The sequence below is a fragment of the Miniopterus schreibersii genome (assembly GCF_964146895.1).
Source record: "Miniopterus schreibersii genome assembly, chromosome: 16".
In the NCBI taxonomy this organism is placed as follows: Eukaryota; Metazoa; Chordata; class Mammalia; order Chiroptera; family Miniopteridae; genus Miniopterus; species Miniopterus schreibersii.
Genome location: NC_138116.1, coordinates 8911222 through 8927438, shown reverse-complemented (window position 1 = coordinate 8927438; position 16217 = coordinate 8911222). Strand labels below are relative to the sequence as shown.

General features: G+C 45.4%; 2 protein-coding genes and 1 long non-coding RNA gene across 21 annotated transcripts in view; 1 reads left to right on the top strand and 2 right to left on the bottom strand.

Moving 5' to 3' along the window:
* Nucleotides 1-449: 449 nt before the first annotated feature.
* On the bottom strand, nucleotides 450-2323 carry LOC308546686. Its single transcript, XR_013997371.1, has 3 exons — nucleotides 2235-2323; nucleotides 1803-1873; nucleotides 450-540 (listed from the first exon to the last, which is right to left on the bottom strand). It is a non-coding gene; the product is annotated as an uncharacterized lncRNA (long non-coding RNA).
* Nucleotides 2324-3563: 1240 nt separating this feature from the next.
* On the top strand, nucleotides 3564-8216 carry LOC308546685 (UPF0450 protein C17orf58; the record flags this gene model as incomplete). Its single annotated transcript, XM_081115903.1, has 4 exons — nucleotides 3564-3639; nucleotides 5654-6175; nucleotides 6414-6605; nucleotides 7289-8216. 4 exons carry the CDS (start codon nucleotides 3564-3566, stop codon nucleotides 7477-7479), a joined length of 981 nt encoding a protein of 326 aa, XP_080972029.1. The 3' UTR covers nucleotides 7480-8216.
* Nucleotides 8217-12563: 4347 nt separating this feature from the next.
* Nucleotides 12564-16217, bottom strand: part of BPTF (bromodomain PHD finger transcription factor) — a gene marked incomplete at its 5' end in the record, with an annotated part of 95897 nt that continues 92243 nt past the window's right edge. For 13 of the 19 annotated variants that reach the window (XM_081115882.1, XM_081115897.1, XM_081115887.1 and 10 more), the window contains one exon: nucleotides 12677-13582. In XM_081115882.1, coding sequence (XP_080972008.1) covers nucleotides 13546-13582 — 37 coding nt within the window. In that variant the 3' untranslated portion in view covers nucleotides 12677-13545. The other 6 variants (XM_081115900.1, XM_081115885.1, XM_081115893.1 and 3 more) reach the window with 5 other exon arrangements.

The following is a 16217-nucleotide window of genomic DNA, read 5'->3' as shown; positions in this document are numbered from 1 at the left end:
TCAAAAATTAATAGGTCAAACTCGAGGCGACTTTAGCAGCGGAGTCCCCGCCCGCGCTCTTTCCAGCCATGAGCTGCTCCCAGAGGAACCATTAGCCAGACCTTCACTCCCTCAGTTCTGCCCCTTAGCGAACCTTATGCAAAGGAAACTGCACCGTATACATTGTTCTCTGTCCGGCTCCTTTCATGGACATCACCTTTACCACATTCATCTATAGTTTGCTTTTGTAAGTGTAGCTCATATATTCTCCCTGCTGTATCAGCAATGAATATGGCTCATGATTTTGCTCCCAGGAGACATGTGACAATATCTAGAGACAGTGTAGGTTGTCACAACTGGAGGCAGGCTGCTACTGGCACACGGTGGATAAGGCCAGGGATCCCGATCAAGGTGCCCAAAGCCCAGCAAAGAATTAATTACCTGCCCCCCCGCCGTCGATGGTGCCTGCTCTGTGGTATTCCACCAGGCGACGCGACAGCCTGCCATTCCCCTGTCGGTGGGGACACAGACAGTCTTCCAATGGCAAAACCTGCAAACAGCCTACAACGTTCCCAAATTATGGTTTGTCTACATGAGAACGTGTCACGCCGTTATGAGATTTCACATTTACAGAGAGTCTGCAATAAAATTTTAACTAAATAAAAGCTGGCTACAAGTCTGGGGGTTCTCACAATCCCCTTCGGGTTTGATGGGTCCCCGCAACGACTCACAGAGCTCGGGAAGGTGCTACACTTACAATCGCAGCTTTATCATAAAGGACGCAGATCAGGATCTGCCCAGTGAAGAGACGCAGAGGCTGAGATCTGGGAGGCGTGCTGGTTAAATCACCGGCCACCCGAGTGAACCCCATCTCCGGCCTCTCTCCGCTCCCCGGAGGGCCCGTTGGCCCAACGTCTTGACCGTCTAATTGCGTGGTTGGTCTTTCTGGTCCCAGCTCCCATCCTGAAGCCCTCAAAGGGGTCTCTCTAAGTCGCCTCATTAGCAAACCTCAGGTGAGATCCAGGAAGCTCATGAACAACAAAGACACTTTTATCACTTGGGAAATCCCGAGGGCTTTAGGGGCTCCTTGCGGGAACCTGGCGCAAATCCCTTCTTATGTGACACATAGTAGATGCTCAATATTTGCTAAGCAGAAAGATACACTCAAAACACCAGAAATTGGCAGGAAAGAGGAAGACTCTTAGATTCTGCCACCTGACACAGACACACAGACATACAGACACACACAGACACACAGACATACACATACCTGTTATGGAGACGGACACATTAGGCTCTGAGAAACCAGTATCATTAAACATTCCAAACATATGACGAATTCCTCGTGCTCTGGTTTATATTATCAAGCATCATGATGATAATCTGGCTTCCCATGTGACTTGTTTATAGGGAGAGAATGCTCTGAACTCTTTGTACCTCCCATTATTCATGGGGTTTGGAACCTGCAAACCAGATGCTGCCCAGCTCTGGACCCCAAAAGTTCTTCCAGGCTGGTGCCACCCTGGGGGCCACTAGGAGTCAGTGGGAGTCACCCAGCTGGTCTCTGCCTCTACATTTCAGGGTGTGGGCTTTGGGGCATTCACAACATTCCTGCAACAGAAGAGTTTCGGGAACACCCCAAATTGGATCTGGGTGACTTGAATATAATCTCTAGCAGGTATGTATGAGATGTGGCTGTAATCGAGAAAGCTTAAGCCTAATTCATTTTATTCCACTTGACTTAAAGAAAGAGCACGTGAAAGAAGGGGATCTGAGGACATAGACAAACTGGGCCCCAAAAGCACGAATTTCACAGTGTTTACCTGGTCCTGGTCAGAGGCTGGAGACACTCAAGCCTTGCAGTGACTGGAGAGATTCAGGCTTCTTCCAAAGCCTGAATGGGAACGAGTAGCCTGCCTTCAGCTGCAGTTCAACTTAGGGCTCAATACACAACTTTGTGATTAATAATTAGACCTCTGAATCATCTTTACTGTAGCCTCTCCAGTGCATGTTAATAAAAACATTCTGGTTTATACATCTGTTTTTTATGAGTTTGGTTAACATGAGTCAATCCCATGAATCTGATCCACTGACATACTGTAGAGTTTCAAGCTGAGGAAGGTTGAGAACCAGACTACAGAACATAGTGACCGCTCCCCCCTGCCCTCCAACATATTGTCAGCCTGTGACTAGACAGACAGCTCCTCTCTAGAGGAACATATTTACCTCCCAGTAACCCTCAAACCACAACACACCTAAATCAGGAGACTTCCTACAGGAGCCCCGAGCCACGTTCTCTTTGGATGCGCCCAGTGGCAGGAGCTGAAAGCAGTCAGTGTTCTCGGAGACCTTGGTTGGTACAGTCTTCTTTCTTAAATTGAGGTTAAACCTGTCACTTCATAACTTCAACCTACGGGTTCTTTCACAAAGCACAACAAATGTTTTTGTGTGTCCAGGCTGCCAACCCTAGGTTCCTCCAAAGGAACTTGAACCTGATGGAGTCCAGCCTTCTCGCTGGCCCCTTGTCTTAGCTTTCCAGTGTCTTCCTGGAGGACGTGACCCCCACAATCTGGTCCGTCTGCCAGCACTACGATTCCTGAGGCCTAAGATATTAGTGCAACAGAAGTGTGTTCTTTCTTTTAGCAGCTGCATCTCACTGTTGGCCCAGACGCTTCAGGGAAAACACCTTCATGGCAACGCATTTTCCTTCCCCTGGGTTTGAAGCTGTTGAAATGAGACGCTCGCCGGGAAGGCTGAGGGTTTGCTAGGCTGAGCTTGTTTCTGCCCTTGGCCAGCGCTGTTTCGGTCCGACCTGAGGGAGAGGCTCCTGGGCTCAGGACCCGCACACAGAGCCCTTTCCAGGATGCAGACCTAAGCAGTGAATGAGTTTTTCTTGGAAGGAAGAGAAACAGGAGATGAGCCATCACTAGAGATCCAGGAAGGTGCTTTGTTCACCTTGTTCCCTAGCACCTGGGGGTAAAAGGTTTGGTGAATCCTTCCAACTTGATGCTGATGGGGGAGGGGGTGGGGAGCTATTTTGCTGATGACTTTTTTCTTCTGGTTCTAGAATATAAAAATCATATACATAGTAAAATCGTTTGACCAAACCTAGGATGTGGAGACTTGTTTCTCTTGGAATCCCTGGCACATTCTGGGATGAGCTGTCACCTGAGCCCTCCCTTCCACAAGCCCGAGCCCTCTTAAGCACCAATCTGCTCATCTGCTGCCGACTTAATCTAGAAGAAACTTCCTACCACCCACTCTCCCCCCCCCTGTGCTCCCCGCAGCCCAGCCCGCAAACCCTCAGGGGTTCAAGTTTAGGACTGGATGCTCTCATTGCGCAGAGGCCGCAGGGCGCACATTCGTGGGGACACCTTTGGGAGGCCGCGCTGCGCCCCCGAGGAAGTGGGAGAAACCCCTGCGGCTCCGAGCTGTTCCATGGTCTGTCCAGCGAGTGATTCCGTTTCCCCGAAGGCTGCCTCTCATTAGCATGAAGGGGGTGGGGGTGTGGAGAAGGGGTGGGGGGAGAGAAACTGCAAAAAGCCCTGGCTCAGTTTTAGAGCCTGGGAACCGTGTCTACAAAAATGACAGCTAGAGCTTTCTGGCTCCTCTGTTTGATCCTTGGATCGTCTCCCGCAGCCCCGGTGGCGGAGGGGAAAGGTAAGAGCGATGAAATGCTGAGCCTTGGGAGAGGGGCTGGGGTCCGGGGGGGGAGCTGGGGACAGGGAGTGATGAAGGGCGGGAGGAGAAAAGGGGTCCGAGTTTGCAGGAGAGGAGACTCCGGGTCCGTGTTCGTAGGGAGCAAACTGTGTCCCCAAGACTTCATGTGTCTTGGCAGCCTTTTCGGAAAGAAGCCAGGTCAGCTACTGAAATGATCTCGAGCGAGCCGGGCAGGCAGGAGAAAACTTTGCATGTTAAGTAGTTGCTCCATCACGGAGCAGGGAAAGTGTCAGAAGGGGTGACGGCGCGCCTTTTGGGAACCTCGCCGGCGGGGCTCACAGGACACCGCGGTGGCAGGCGCCCCTAAGAGCCCTGGGTGCACCCCTGGGGCCGAGGGAGAAGGGAGCAGAAATCCGACCTTCCTCCCCTCTCCCTGCAGCCCCAAGGAATGGCCCTGCCACACCTGAGTCTTTAAGACACACGGTTTCATGCATGAGATGAAAATAGGTTGCGGAGGGAAGACAGAAAAGAAGGGATTTTCTGTGGCGAGGTGTTTTGTTTTGCTTTTTGGGGGATTTTTTTTTTTTTCGATCCACTATCTCTGGGAAAATAGCTTCCGTACCTCACTGGGCAATTTACTTTGGATTATTTTTCCACATGGAAATTGAATGACTTCAGTGGCATTTAACCCAAATATCAGGCAGTCTTTCCCATGACAACAGATGGTGATATCAATGGGGAAGCAGTTGGGAGGTCAACAGTTGACAGTCAGGAATTGGATATCCACCAGAACTTTACTCAGCTGTGTGTGGGACAACGTTGACCATGATGAGTCAGAATGAACCTCTTTGCAAAAACATTAACTATAACCAGCTATTATTGCTGGGTAAAAGCAGATTTTAAAGAGATGATCAATTTGGCAAGATAAATCACTTTAAATGAAGTGTTGCAAGAGCTGCAAATGGGCAGACCACGCTCTTCCAAGCAAGAGGAGAGGAACGCCGAAAACCAGCCTTTAAAACAACAGAAAGGGAAAAACAAAGACAGGTCCCTGTGCCTGTTTGGAGGGCACTGGGACCCAGGCAAACCCGGAGCTGACACTGTGTAATTGGGCATGGAAAGTTGCCCAGCTTCCAAATTCGCTGAAGTTTGCTCACCAACCTGTCTGGAGCCCTGGGGAAAATCATTAATAATTTTAAAAAATGTGTTTGCATGCCATACCATTTAGAAATTGTGTTTTTTCCTCCATCATCAAAAGAGGGGAAATTGTAAGCGATGTGTGTGCTTTTATACTTAACCAGGGGCCTCCGCCTCCCAGCCAGGCTTTAAAAACTTTTCTTCGCTGTGGTTTACCCCTAAGTGGTGTCCAAGAAGCCAGATAAAAATCCACTCACGAATGCTCGATGCTGCAGAGATCAAGAGGACAGTGTAAACACGGATGGGAAAACCAAATAGTTCTGTTGTCAGGGGCGCTTCAACAATTAGGAGAACCTGTAATATGAGACCTCTTCCCCTGGGCTTTGCTCTGGGTCCTTTCTCAGCAAACTGTACACAGCAGAAAGGCGGATGTTTATATATATATTAGAGAGGGGGCAGAAAGAGTCTGTGCTTCCACCAGACTTGCCAATTACGTTTAGTCCTAGAACAAACAGGGGGTTGTCATTTAAAAAGCTATCGATTGGAAATGTTCCTTGAAAAAAATGAAACGTTCCCACGTGGCGAGCAGGTTATGCTTAGTTGGCCGCATTCTTCGAGGGCAAGACCCTCCGCTCCGTCTTCCCTGGGGGCCTCGGAAACGACCAGAGGCCGAGGCTTCCCTCCCGCTGCGTTCTCCGGCCGTCGCTCGCAGCTCTCCCCGCGCAGGTGCCCGCTAGGGCCGCAGTCCCCTCCGCTCCCCTCCGCTCCCCTCCCCCGGCCGTCCTCTCCCCGCTCGCGGCCTCCCCTCCCCTCCCCTGCCCGCCTGCCTCCCTCTCAGCCTCCCAGCCTCCCGGCCTCTCCTCTTTTCTCCCTCCAGCCTCGCCGCCCCCGGACAGGAACCCCGACCCCGGCGGCGGCCCGAGCGCCGAGGAGACGCCGGGGCCCCGGGCGCAGCCGGTCCCCGAGGCCGCTGCTCCCGCCTGGTCCGACCCGCGGCGCAGGAAGCCCCCGCCGCCCGCAGAGAACCGGCCCGGCTTCCGGGAGGCCACGCGCGCGCCCGCCGGCCCGCCGAGCCCGCGCCTCCCGCAGGCCGAGAACCGCGCGTCGCTGCGCCGCGTGCCCGCGCTGGAGGACACCTCGCGGCGCGCGCGCGCCCGGGCCCTGCGCTTCCCAGCCGCGCGCCCGCCTGCGCGCGCCGCCGACGCCCCCGCCCCCGCGCCCGCCGGCCCCGCTCACCCCAACCGGCCGCGCGCCGCCGCGCCGCCCCCGGGACCCGCGCCGCCGCCGCCGCTGCTCCTCGGGCCGCCGCTGGGGAACGCGGGGCCGGGCGCCGAGTCCTGCGCGCGCGCCTGCAGGGCGGCCCCGGACGAGCGCGAGGCCTACTGCGAGAGCGAATTCGGTGAGCCCCGCCCCGCAGCTCCTCGCGGCCCGGGCGGCGGAGCCCCGGCCGCCCCGCGAGCCCCTCCGAGCCGAGCGCGCTCCAGGCGCGCGCGGGCGCCCCGAGCCAAACCCTAGGCAACCCCACCGCCTCGGTCCTGCAGGCCCCAGGCCCGTGAGGCTCTGTCGGGATTTGTCGCATTGGGGAGAGCAAGGGAAGCGAACGCTGTGCATTTGTCCAAACTCTTTTTTGGAAGCAGCGGTGAACGGCATCGTGCACGACGTGGACGCGCTGGGCCCAGGGATCCGGCTGGTGACGCTGCTGGTGGACCGGGACGGGCTGTACAAGATGAACCGCCTGTACGTCGCTCCAGACGGCTTTTTCTTCCGAGTGCACATCCTGGCCCTGGACTCCTCCAGTTGCAATAAGACATGTCCAGAATTTAAACCTGGTATTGAAACTGGTCTCACTGACCACTTTTATATGTACTTTATGCCACCGTTTGTAACTTGGGCGCCACAGCTGGGTCTCTCTTGGTCACTCCAGCACCTCCGGTGGGGAGGGGTAGTCAAGATGAATGGAATTTAGACGGCAGGTACTATTTTGGCCGCTGATTTGAGCCCCAACAATTCCCCGTCCTCCACGCCTCCCGTAAAAGGTGGGAACAGCCCGGACTGGCACAAAGCAGGCACTCAGGGAACACGCATTGACAAATTGCGCGATGTGGCACCGTAGCCAGACGCGACGCATAAGGGTACCTGTTTAAACTGAATTTAGAAAAGTGGATTTTGGGGGTTGGGATGCGGATATCCTCTCCCACATCTTTCTAGAGATGTGCTAGTCTGGAAAATCCTGCTGATACATTGAGATTAGGACCCTTGCTCTCTAATGTTGACTGTTTACTGGCAGATTATCTGGTTATCTTCTAAAGGTCACTACTAGTCTGTTTCCACCTGTTGTCTGAGGGTCTTATGTCTGAGATGCAAGATAATAGACTCAAGCTTAGTCGTTCCTCAAAGATCTTACATTTTCTTGTTTCATGGCTTTGAAAAGACACTATGAATTTATATATGTGTGTGTATGTGTGTGTGTGTATATATATATATATATATATATAATTTTTCCCCCCCCCAGGCAGCAGGTATATTGTGATGGGCCACATCTACCATAAGAGACGGCAGCTCCCTACAGCTCTGCTCCAGGTCCTAAGAGGGCGCCTCCGACCAGGAGATGGACTGCTCTGGAGCAGCAGTAGCTACGTGAAAAGGTTTAACCGAAAAAGGGATGTGCAAGTTCAAGGTGCAATTCACACCCAATGCATTTGAACTTACCATCCTGGCATTTCTGGATCATGAGAGACTTGGGATTGATCAAGACAGGAAAGGTCTACCTTCGTGTAACGGGACCTTCCTTTAGAACAGGGCACAGGGCTCCTTTATATGAACTAGTTGCGTAGTTCCAACTCTAATCATGAAGTTGTCAGCGTACTTACAGAATGCTTCCGAGCTCCGCGGCAAAGCTATTCTAGTGCGAGCTATGCACACAGCTGCTGACCTGTCCCGTCAACAGATCACTGCTTCATGCTGTTTATTTTTTATTATTTTAATTTCAATACATTCTCAGAAATAGTTCACAAAAAAAACATTTCCTGGATTTTATATACAACTTTGAATAGCTTGTATCACGTATCAAACCAAATTTTATACCTAAGCCATCACATTTTAAGTTTTGTACAGAACAGTAAGTGCACTAGTCAAAGACAGGTATGATGTCATATAGATCCAACAGATGGGTCAGAGCCCAAAACAAGTTATAAAGTTTTACACTTCAAAGAAGACTAAAGGGCTTAATTCAAGCAAAATATTATTCAAACAAGTGTTTTTGATGTACCAAAGTGTAAGATAGTTTATTTTCCTGCCTCTCTGTTCCTAAAAATGTTTTGTGCTGAACTGACTGCTGTCCCAGTGCTAAACATATTCAGGGTGTATCTGATGTCATTTTTCTATTAAGATCAAGTATGATGTTTGTGTTGTAAAGCAGTAAATCTTGCCTTGAAATCGGATCTTGGATGCACCTGGTTTTTTCAGCCTCATTGAGCCCCAAAGGTTTGGGAGAAAGCCTTTTCCAAAGTTACTCCACAAATCCTGGCACCAATCAGTATTCAATGACAGCTTGCAAGCACGTGTATTTTAAACGTTTTCTAGTGGTTAAAAAAGGTTTAATCACTAGCTGAATTTAATACTGATTTTATACTGGAGTCCAAAAGATATTAACAACTTTTTTTTCAGAAGACCAAGGTGTACTTCAGTTCATTTGAAACACTGAATAGTCACGGATAACCCGAGGCTGAGGATTACTGCCTACAGGGAGAGGTGCAGAGGGAAAACCGCCTCCTAGGTCTTAAAGGAGGTGCAGTCAGTGAGCTCCAGTTCTTTAGTCTGAGTGGCGCACAGTCCTTAGTGGCTCGACAGCACTGCAGGCCACCAGGACAGGACACCAGACACTTCATGAGGGAAGCATGTAGCAATAGCCTAAGATATAACATCTGGGTGTGATGGAGATGCAGTTATCTTATTTGTCCCAGACATGGGTAAAGAGGTAAAAGTTGAGAGGTTTTATTATTCTGTGGTTAAAGCACTACTGAAAAAAGTTTTAGAGAATTTTCCTAAAAATGAGCCTTGCACAAACATAATAATCATACTAGAATTGCTTCTTGGGAATCAACTACATTAGTACCTTAACTCTTGGCTTATAGAATAAAAATGAACTCAGACGTAACCAGCAGCAGTCACAAAAGCCAAAGCCAAGTTTTTAACTGTCATGAGGCTAAGCAGTGATCTTGAGTAACATGGTGGGGGGGAAAAATGGCCAAATAGGTAGTTATTGGTTGGATGGTCAGATGTTAGAGCATAAAGGGTCATAATTATGCTCTGGTTTAAAAGAGGGGGAAAATACCACTTTTACAGAGCCTGAAGGGTCAGGTTTGATTAGACTGAGAGGTTTTGGAAACAAAATATCCCAGAACTGTGATCTGCTTGATGCTAGAAGGCCACAGTTTGTACACCCCCGCAAACACAAGCAGGCCAGCTTTTAGAAACTTCCTCTTAAAGTTAAGGCAGGTTAGCAATGAAAGTCAAGTGAGGCTCAAATGAGTTGCGCAGTGGTGGGTATGGGGATGGGCACAAGAGACAGTGAAGACGGAACTCCAGGTCAGCAAAAAAGGTGAAAAAAACTCTCCTGTTCAATATCGTCAGTACTTTGGATACAATCTTTAATTTTATGGAAAATCTTAATTAGCAAACTCATTGTCATTCCCAATCCTTTCGTTCTATTGATAGATTTTTCTCAGCACATGGATTTGTGCTCCCAAGACTAAAGGACTCTGTGCACACGTAATAATCCCTCAACAATAAAATACTCCAGTGCCTCAAGAGCAACTCATTCACATCCCTCCTTCGAATTAAGCTGCTAGAATTCAAGGGAAAAAGGTACTTGGTTTTCTTTTGGTAGGACAAGGTCTATAAAACACATGTTTTTTGGTACTAGCTTTTCACTACCTTTTAAAGACATCTCTTAGCAGTGTTTGTATTTCTCTTAAAACACCTTTAAGGTTTATCAAACATGTATATGCAAACACCTAAAAACTGACCCACCTACATCTATATATAATGCACAACTTCTATTTCAGGAACTGGACTTTATCATTTAAAAACCACAGACTATTTCTTCAGTTGGATTTGGAGGGTCCCAGTTGGATCAGGTGGGATGTGATCTGAGAAATGCCTTTTTGGGCATCTTACTCTAAGTATGCAGAAGGATCTCAGAGTATTTCAAACTACTACAAATATGCCCGGGCCAGGTGGCTGTCGGCTGGCAGGTCGTCCATACACCAGAAAAGGTTGCGAGTTTGATCCCTGGTCAGGGCACGCACCTAGGTTTCAGGTTCAATCCCCCGTCAGGCTGTGTACTGGGGAAACTGATAGACGCTTCTCTCTCACATTGATGTTTCTCTCCTTCTCCCTTCCTCTCTCTCTCAAATCAATAAAAACATATCCTTGGGTGAGGATTTAAAAATAATCATTAGAGCCCGGCTGACATAGCTTAGCGGTTAAGTGTTGACTTGTAAACCAGGAGGTCCCCGGTCAATTCCCCATCAGGGCACAGGCCTGCCGGGGCTGTGGGCTTGGTCCCCAGGAGCGGGCGTGCAGGAAGCAGCCCATCAATGACTGTCATCATTGACGTTTCTCTCCCTCTCCCTCTCTGAAATCAGTAAAAGCTTACTAGAAATACTTCTCAGCTGACTCTGTCCAAGTGCTTCTAAGACATTACTTTGCCCATGAGATACCGCCATTCCCATTTTAAGGACTACAAATCTAAGATTTATAGGTTATAGCCTCAACCACGAAAACCTGAGTTCTGCAATAATCACGGAGCTCTGTGTAGCTCAATCTGTAAGTGCAGATTTAAAAGGCCACCAGGTCGGCTCTTTAATACCAGAAACACACAAGGATGCACGGAGTCTGCCTAACAGCAGTGAACAGAATAGGGAAAGAGCTTTTATTTGCAGATTCTAGGAAGGTAGAGTACAACAACAGCAAATGTCAGATTCTCTAAAAAACACTGCAGGCCACTTGAAATATAAAAAGGTAATTGTTTTACTTTAGAAAATATCTCTAAAAGTTCACAACTTTTAAAAACTTACCTACTGCAGGACATTAAAATCAAATCCTGCAGAATTTGGATAGGAGCAAAAAAGCTTTACCAATATTATGAAAATACTTTTCATGAAATCGTTTCAAGGATTGTGAATTTGGCAGATGAAACGTAACAAGCATTGAAAATACCTTTAGCCAAGGAAATCTATTGATGTAAAAATAAATATATTAAGAGGCCCAAATATCCTAACAGTATCACAAGTGTGCATTACTTGGGTTATTGAAAACAAAATAGCTGCAATGTGCCTATCTTACTGAACAGCAGAAGCTTGTCAAAGAGTACTCATAAAAAAGCAGCTTTGGAGCCTCCTTGTGTTAAAAGAACGTATCCTTTTCAAAAATTACCTTTGGAAGACTAAAGCTTTGTCTGTAGTTGATAAAACTATAATAAAACGTCTATGTATTTATATGGTGGTAGAAATTGCAAAAGGCTTTATACTACTAAATTACACATATGAAATTAACATCTCCCTGGTCAGAGATTCTCATGAAATTTGCCTGTTTTTTGTACAATTTGGCAATGCCAACAGCTACAGAAAATATATCAACCAACCACTGTTTCATTAGAAACTGCACCAAATCCAATGTCAAAAACATTACTTTATTTTTCTAGGATGAAATGTCCTATTACGTACAAAAGAATTGCTGTTTAGAATTTGCCACAATCTGTTAAAAACATAGCAATCTATTGCCTACAGGTAAGAAAGTTCTTGCCGCAACAAGTTTTAAATGATTAAGCCCATATATTTCTATATATATATGTATATATATATATGAATAAATAGTACAGAAATACTGTGATGTGATGAGATGCAGAATAATTTTATAATTCATTAAAATGTAGGATTCTTGCATCAGCACAGTGCATACAATATGTAACATTTTTCAAAAGTAAAAGGATGAAATCACCTATATTTGATTACTTCCATGTTAATATTTTAAGCAAAAACGGTTTCCATGTTTTCATACTGAGCATTAGTCTCTTTAGTTTGTAAGCACAGGTTTAAGTGACATTTTTATGTACAAAAAGCAATGGGCTTCATTAGACAAAATTAACCCAGAATAACCTGTACACCTGAGCCTGTAATAAGAAAGAACTGGAAACTGTAGCAACATCTTTCTTTTAAGAAACTAAGGTCTGGGAAAGGTTTTGCATAGCAGGGTGATGTTAAACAGAAGGAAACACTTAAAAAACATTAATTCTAGAACTTGGTGGGACAAAGCTAGTATGAATTAGTGCAAAATCTAGTAAAATTTTTGCAAAGCTGCATAAACCAACCATGGCAGGTCTTCTAGAAACTACTGTTACAATGCCTTGGTGCAAGTGTAAAGTTTGAACACTGAAAGGAAAAACATGCAACTATACCCTCCTCCGCTGCTTCCATTTCCCCTACTGCTTATACCACTTTTTCTTATGTGGAAAATAAACCCCAAACAACTCAACCAACAAACAAAAAATACAACAACGAGGATGCCACCTAAAAAAAAGGCCCTTCAGAAACTCTAAGTAGCTGCCTGGGACTCATAATTTGCCGCATCTCATATGATGTACAGATGAAGGCAATGTGTGTTTTGTCACATTACCTTTTATATTAGTACAATCAACTGATGCAACAGGACCAGCACCCCTGAAGGCTATTCTCTGCCGTGGTGACAATGGGCTGGGAATGATAAAGTGAGGGCCTCTACTATCCTGGACAAGCCCAGGTGCGATGAGCCGGCTCTGTCTTTTATCTGCCTGGCAGCCCTCCCTTTCCCCTCAAAGGCTTGCAGATGACCATTAGCGCACATTCAAAGACACCATCTGTGGGAGAAAATGATCTCCATTTATTGTGTTTCATATACATCCATAGTTGAATTTTAATACAAAAAGAAAAAAATTAGAATCTGACAAATGTTTACAAACAAGATACCTTCAAATAGATTTTACTCATTTTAGCCTGGTGCAGAGTAAATGACAAATTGTATTGTTATATTCAAGGCAACAGAGTCTGTAGTCCAGGACCCCTAGCCCACCTTCACGCAAGCTTAATTGTTGTCTACCATGAGCAAGAACAAACTCACTGTTGATTCCCAGTTGTGTGTGTGTGCACATGTGTACATAGCAGCTCCTTTCATAGAAAGAAAAGACATCTAGAGGTCGTCTTGTACTTTTACCTATAGGAATCATGATAAGATACAGAATGGATTACATGTAACCAGGGCTGGATTTTTATAAGAAAAAATAATTAGCTGACAAATGAGGGCAGCAATAAAAAAGCGTCTTTTTTGCAACAATAAATAAATACAGTCAAAAGTTTTCTGAGAGACTCTAAACCAGCTTCTTCACTGAAGAGCAGACGTGGCATTTCCATGGAGTTACACTTGACCCCATATTATCTTTTTTTCTTGCTTTCTTTTTTCTTTTTTTTTTCAATAAACAAAGTTTTCCCGCTTCTGCCACAATAATAAAACCATTTGATCTTGACAAATAATGGTGTCGTTGACTTCGCTTTTCCCTTGTCCGTTGGACAAAATTGGTCAAGAATAAAATTGGACTGTTATGACCAATAAAAACGAAGTTTAGGTCAAGTCTTGTCAGGATAACCTGACTAAAAACATCTGGCTCCTTAATTTAAAATAGTTCAGACAACCAGATTCTTGCCGTGTTTTATGTTTAGGTTAACACGCTGAACTTTAAGAAGCTGTAGACTGCAGCTTGTTGTTATGAGACCTACAGAACACAGAAAAAGGGACAAGTAAGCACCCTTCATTTTAAAACAGTGATGCTTTACGTGGAGGCCAAGGTCAGTCTGTCTGGGAGAAGCAGCCGTGTTCTTTCATTTACCCTTGGTGAGCAAATGTATGAAAGCAAGTGAGAAACTTTAAACCTTAAAATTAAAAAATTTCACTGTACACAAAACATAAAAATTCACCAAAAAAGGCCAGTATTAAAAAATATATATATTTGCCTAATAAAAATTACATTTTTAGCCAAAGGGACAAATAGAGACATTTACAGAAGCATTACCATAGTAGTAAAAGGTGTGTGTGTGCATTTGTGCGTGTATGTGCGCATGTGCTTATTTACATTGATTTGGGGAATGTGAAGGGAAAAAATTATGTTAAAAAGGAAATAATATTAAAATCACATTTTTCTATTAAACTCCAGAAAGTCTCCTTTCTAGTTTCACAGTTTTATTCACAACTTTTGTTGGTAAACCAAATTACAGTTACCAGGATTAAGTCAAAGTATGTTCTACTGTAATAGTGTATATAAATACAGCATTTCAGTTTACAATCTTAAATACATTGTTCATCATGGCTGCTAGAAAAACTGTTTATTACTATACATCTTTTTTCAACATTAAAAAATTATATTAACTAATCTGAACTTTGAATTTGGTAATCACGTGGTATAATAAAAGTGTGACCCCAACATCCAGTTCTGATTCCAGTTAAAAATTCAGACTAAAGATATCACAATCTGTAAGAAAAGAAAGAACATGGATGGTATAAATGATGACTTGTAACAAAGTACAGTAATGAAAATAATTTGCAAACAATGCTGGTGATCATAAATTAAAAATGGGGGAAAATATGGCAAATGAAAATACTGGAAATTCATAAATAAATCAAATTGCAATGATTGGCTACATATCTGTTTCATTCTGCCTTAAATCGTCGAATCTACAAAAATTCCCTAACATCTCTTCAATTATATTTTATTTACTTAAGCAGAATTGAGTAAACTTCTCAATTGGCTCCCATGTTCTTATTAAAATTATGTAAACTCAAATATAATAAAAAGCTACACAAGATGAGCTGGTGGCAAGCTCTCCCGAGTGGCCCCCTTACTGTGCAGATCCAGTTCCTAGGCCCCCTCTCCTTCCCCGATTCTCGTTTCCACAGGCCCACAGGGGCTTTCCTCTCCAGCAGCAGCAGCTGCCACCCCCCCACCCAGGGCTCTGCCTGCAAGCTTCCCAGCTTCCCCCTCACAGTTACCACCATAGGATACACAGCCTTTCCAATTAAAAAATTTTCAGAAATTTATGCGGAGGATAATTGTTGGAGGTTAAATCAAAGAGCATGGAGAGGCCTGTGACTAAGTTGTGGTCCCCTGTTCTATCTTACTTAACCTGAATGCAGGCTCCCTAGGATCAATCACTTTGAACTTTCAGTTCTTAGGTAGGTAGATTTGTTATATTGCTATTTCCTGTTTTATCAACTTCATATTGTTCAAAATCCTCTTAGGGCAAACAGAACTGAGCTTATGTAACCATTTCCCCCTCCCTTCCTGAGTCCAAGTTTTATTTCCCTGTAAATTTAATCTTTTTATGATTTATCTAGAGGCTGATTCTAAAAGGTGAAAATCAATGTAGTATTTACATTATTATGACTATGTAAATACTTTTCTCTATAGCATCTACTCCTTTGCTAAGAGCATTCTGTTGCATTCCTATGCAACTTTTCGTTTGCCATGGAGTTTTTAATTGCCATTCTTTTTCTCCGCTTTCACTTAAACATTTTTCCCTTCCTCCCCTCCACGCCCAGATGCCTCCCTCATGGGAGTGCTCCATCTCCTCCTCCAGTTTGGGCAGCTTGCTGCACAGGCCTGCCATACAAATGTCACCCTGGGTCAGAGTCACTCCCATTGCTTTCCTGAACCTCGTTCCCTGGATCTAAGCTCGTTTCCTTGATTTGCTTCTTTTGCTACCGAACATCTTAAAATAACATGCTAAGAAAGGATAAAGGGAAGGAACCGCTTTCTGAGCCTGTACACGACTGACTCATGTGTTCTGCCTCTACACTGGACTGTTTGGCTGGACGAACACTTCTAGGTTGAAAATCATTTTCCCTCAAACTTTTGGATTTATTTCTCCATAACCCTCTAGCATTCCAGTTGCTAGAGAAAAGTCTGATACCAGTCTAATTCTTGTTGCTTTGTAGGTTGCCTGTATTACCCCCTTCAGAAGCTCTCGGAAAGGCTTCCTTTATCCTTGGCACCTGGAAATTTTACAGTGATGGATACGTGGGGTAGAGCTTTTCCATTTGTCCAGCTGGCTTATGATGTTTTCTATCAGTTGCCCTCATCATGTCCCATACTACTCCTCCCCGTTTTCCTACCCCACAAAATAGCAAGCTCCACAGGGGCAGCAGCCTTATTTCATTCACCGCTGTATTCAGATCTGACACACATCAGAGCTTCCACCGTATGCTGAATGAATGAATGAATGAATGAATGAATTTTGCTTGGACTTGAAGTCTTGTGCCACTCACTAGCTCAGGATATTTTTCTTAGTCTTCTGATAATTCCCGCTCCTTTGTCTTCTGTATTTTCTTTCTGGAATTTCCACTGAATGAATATT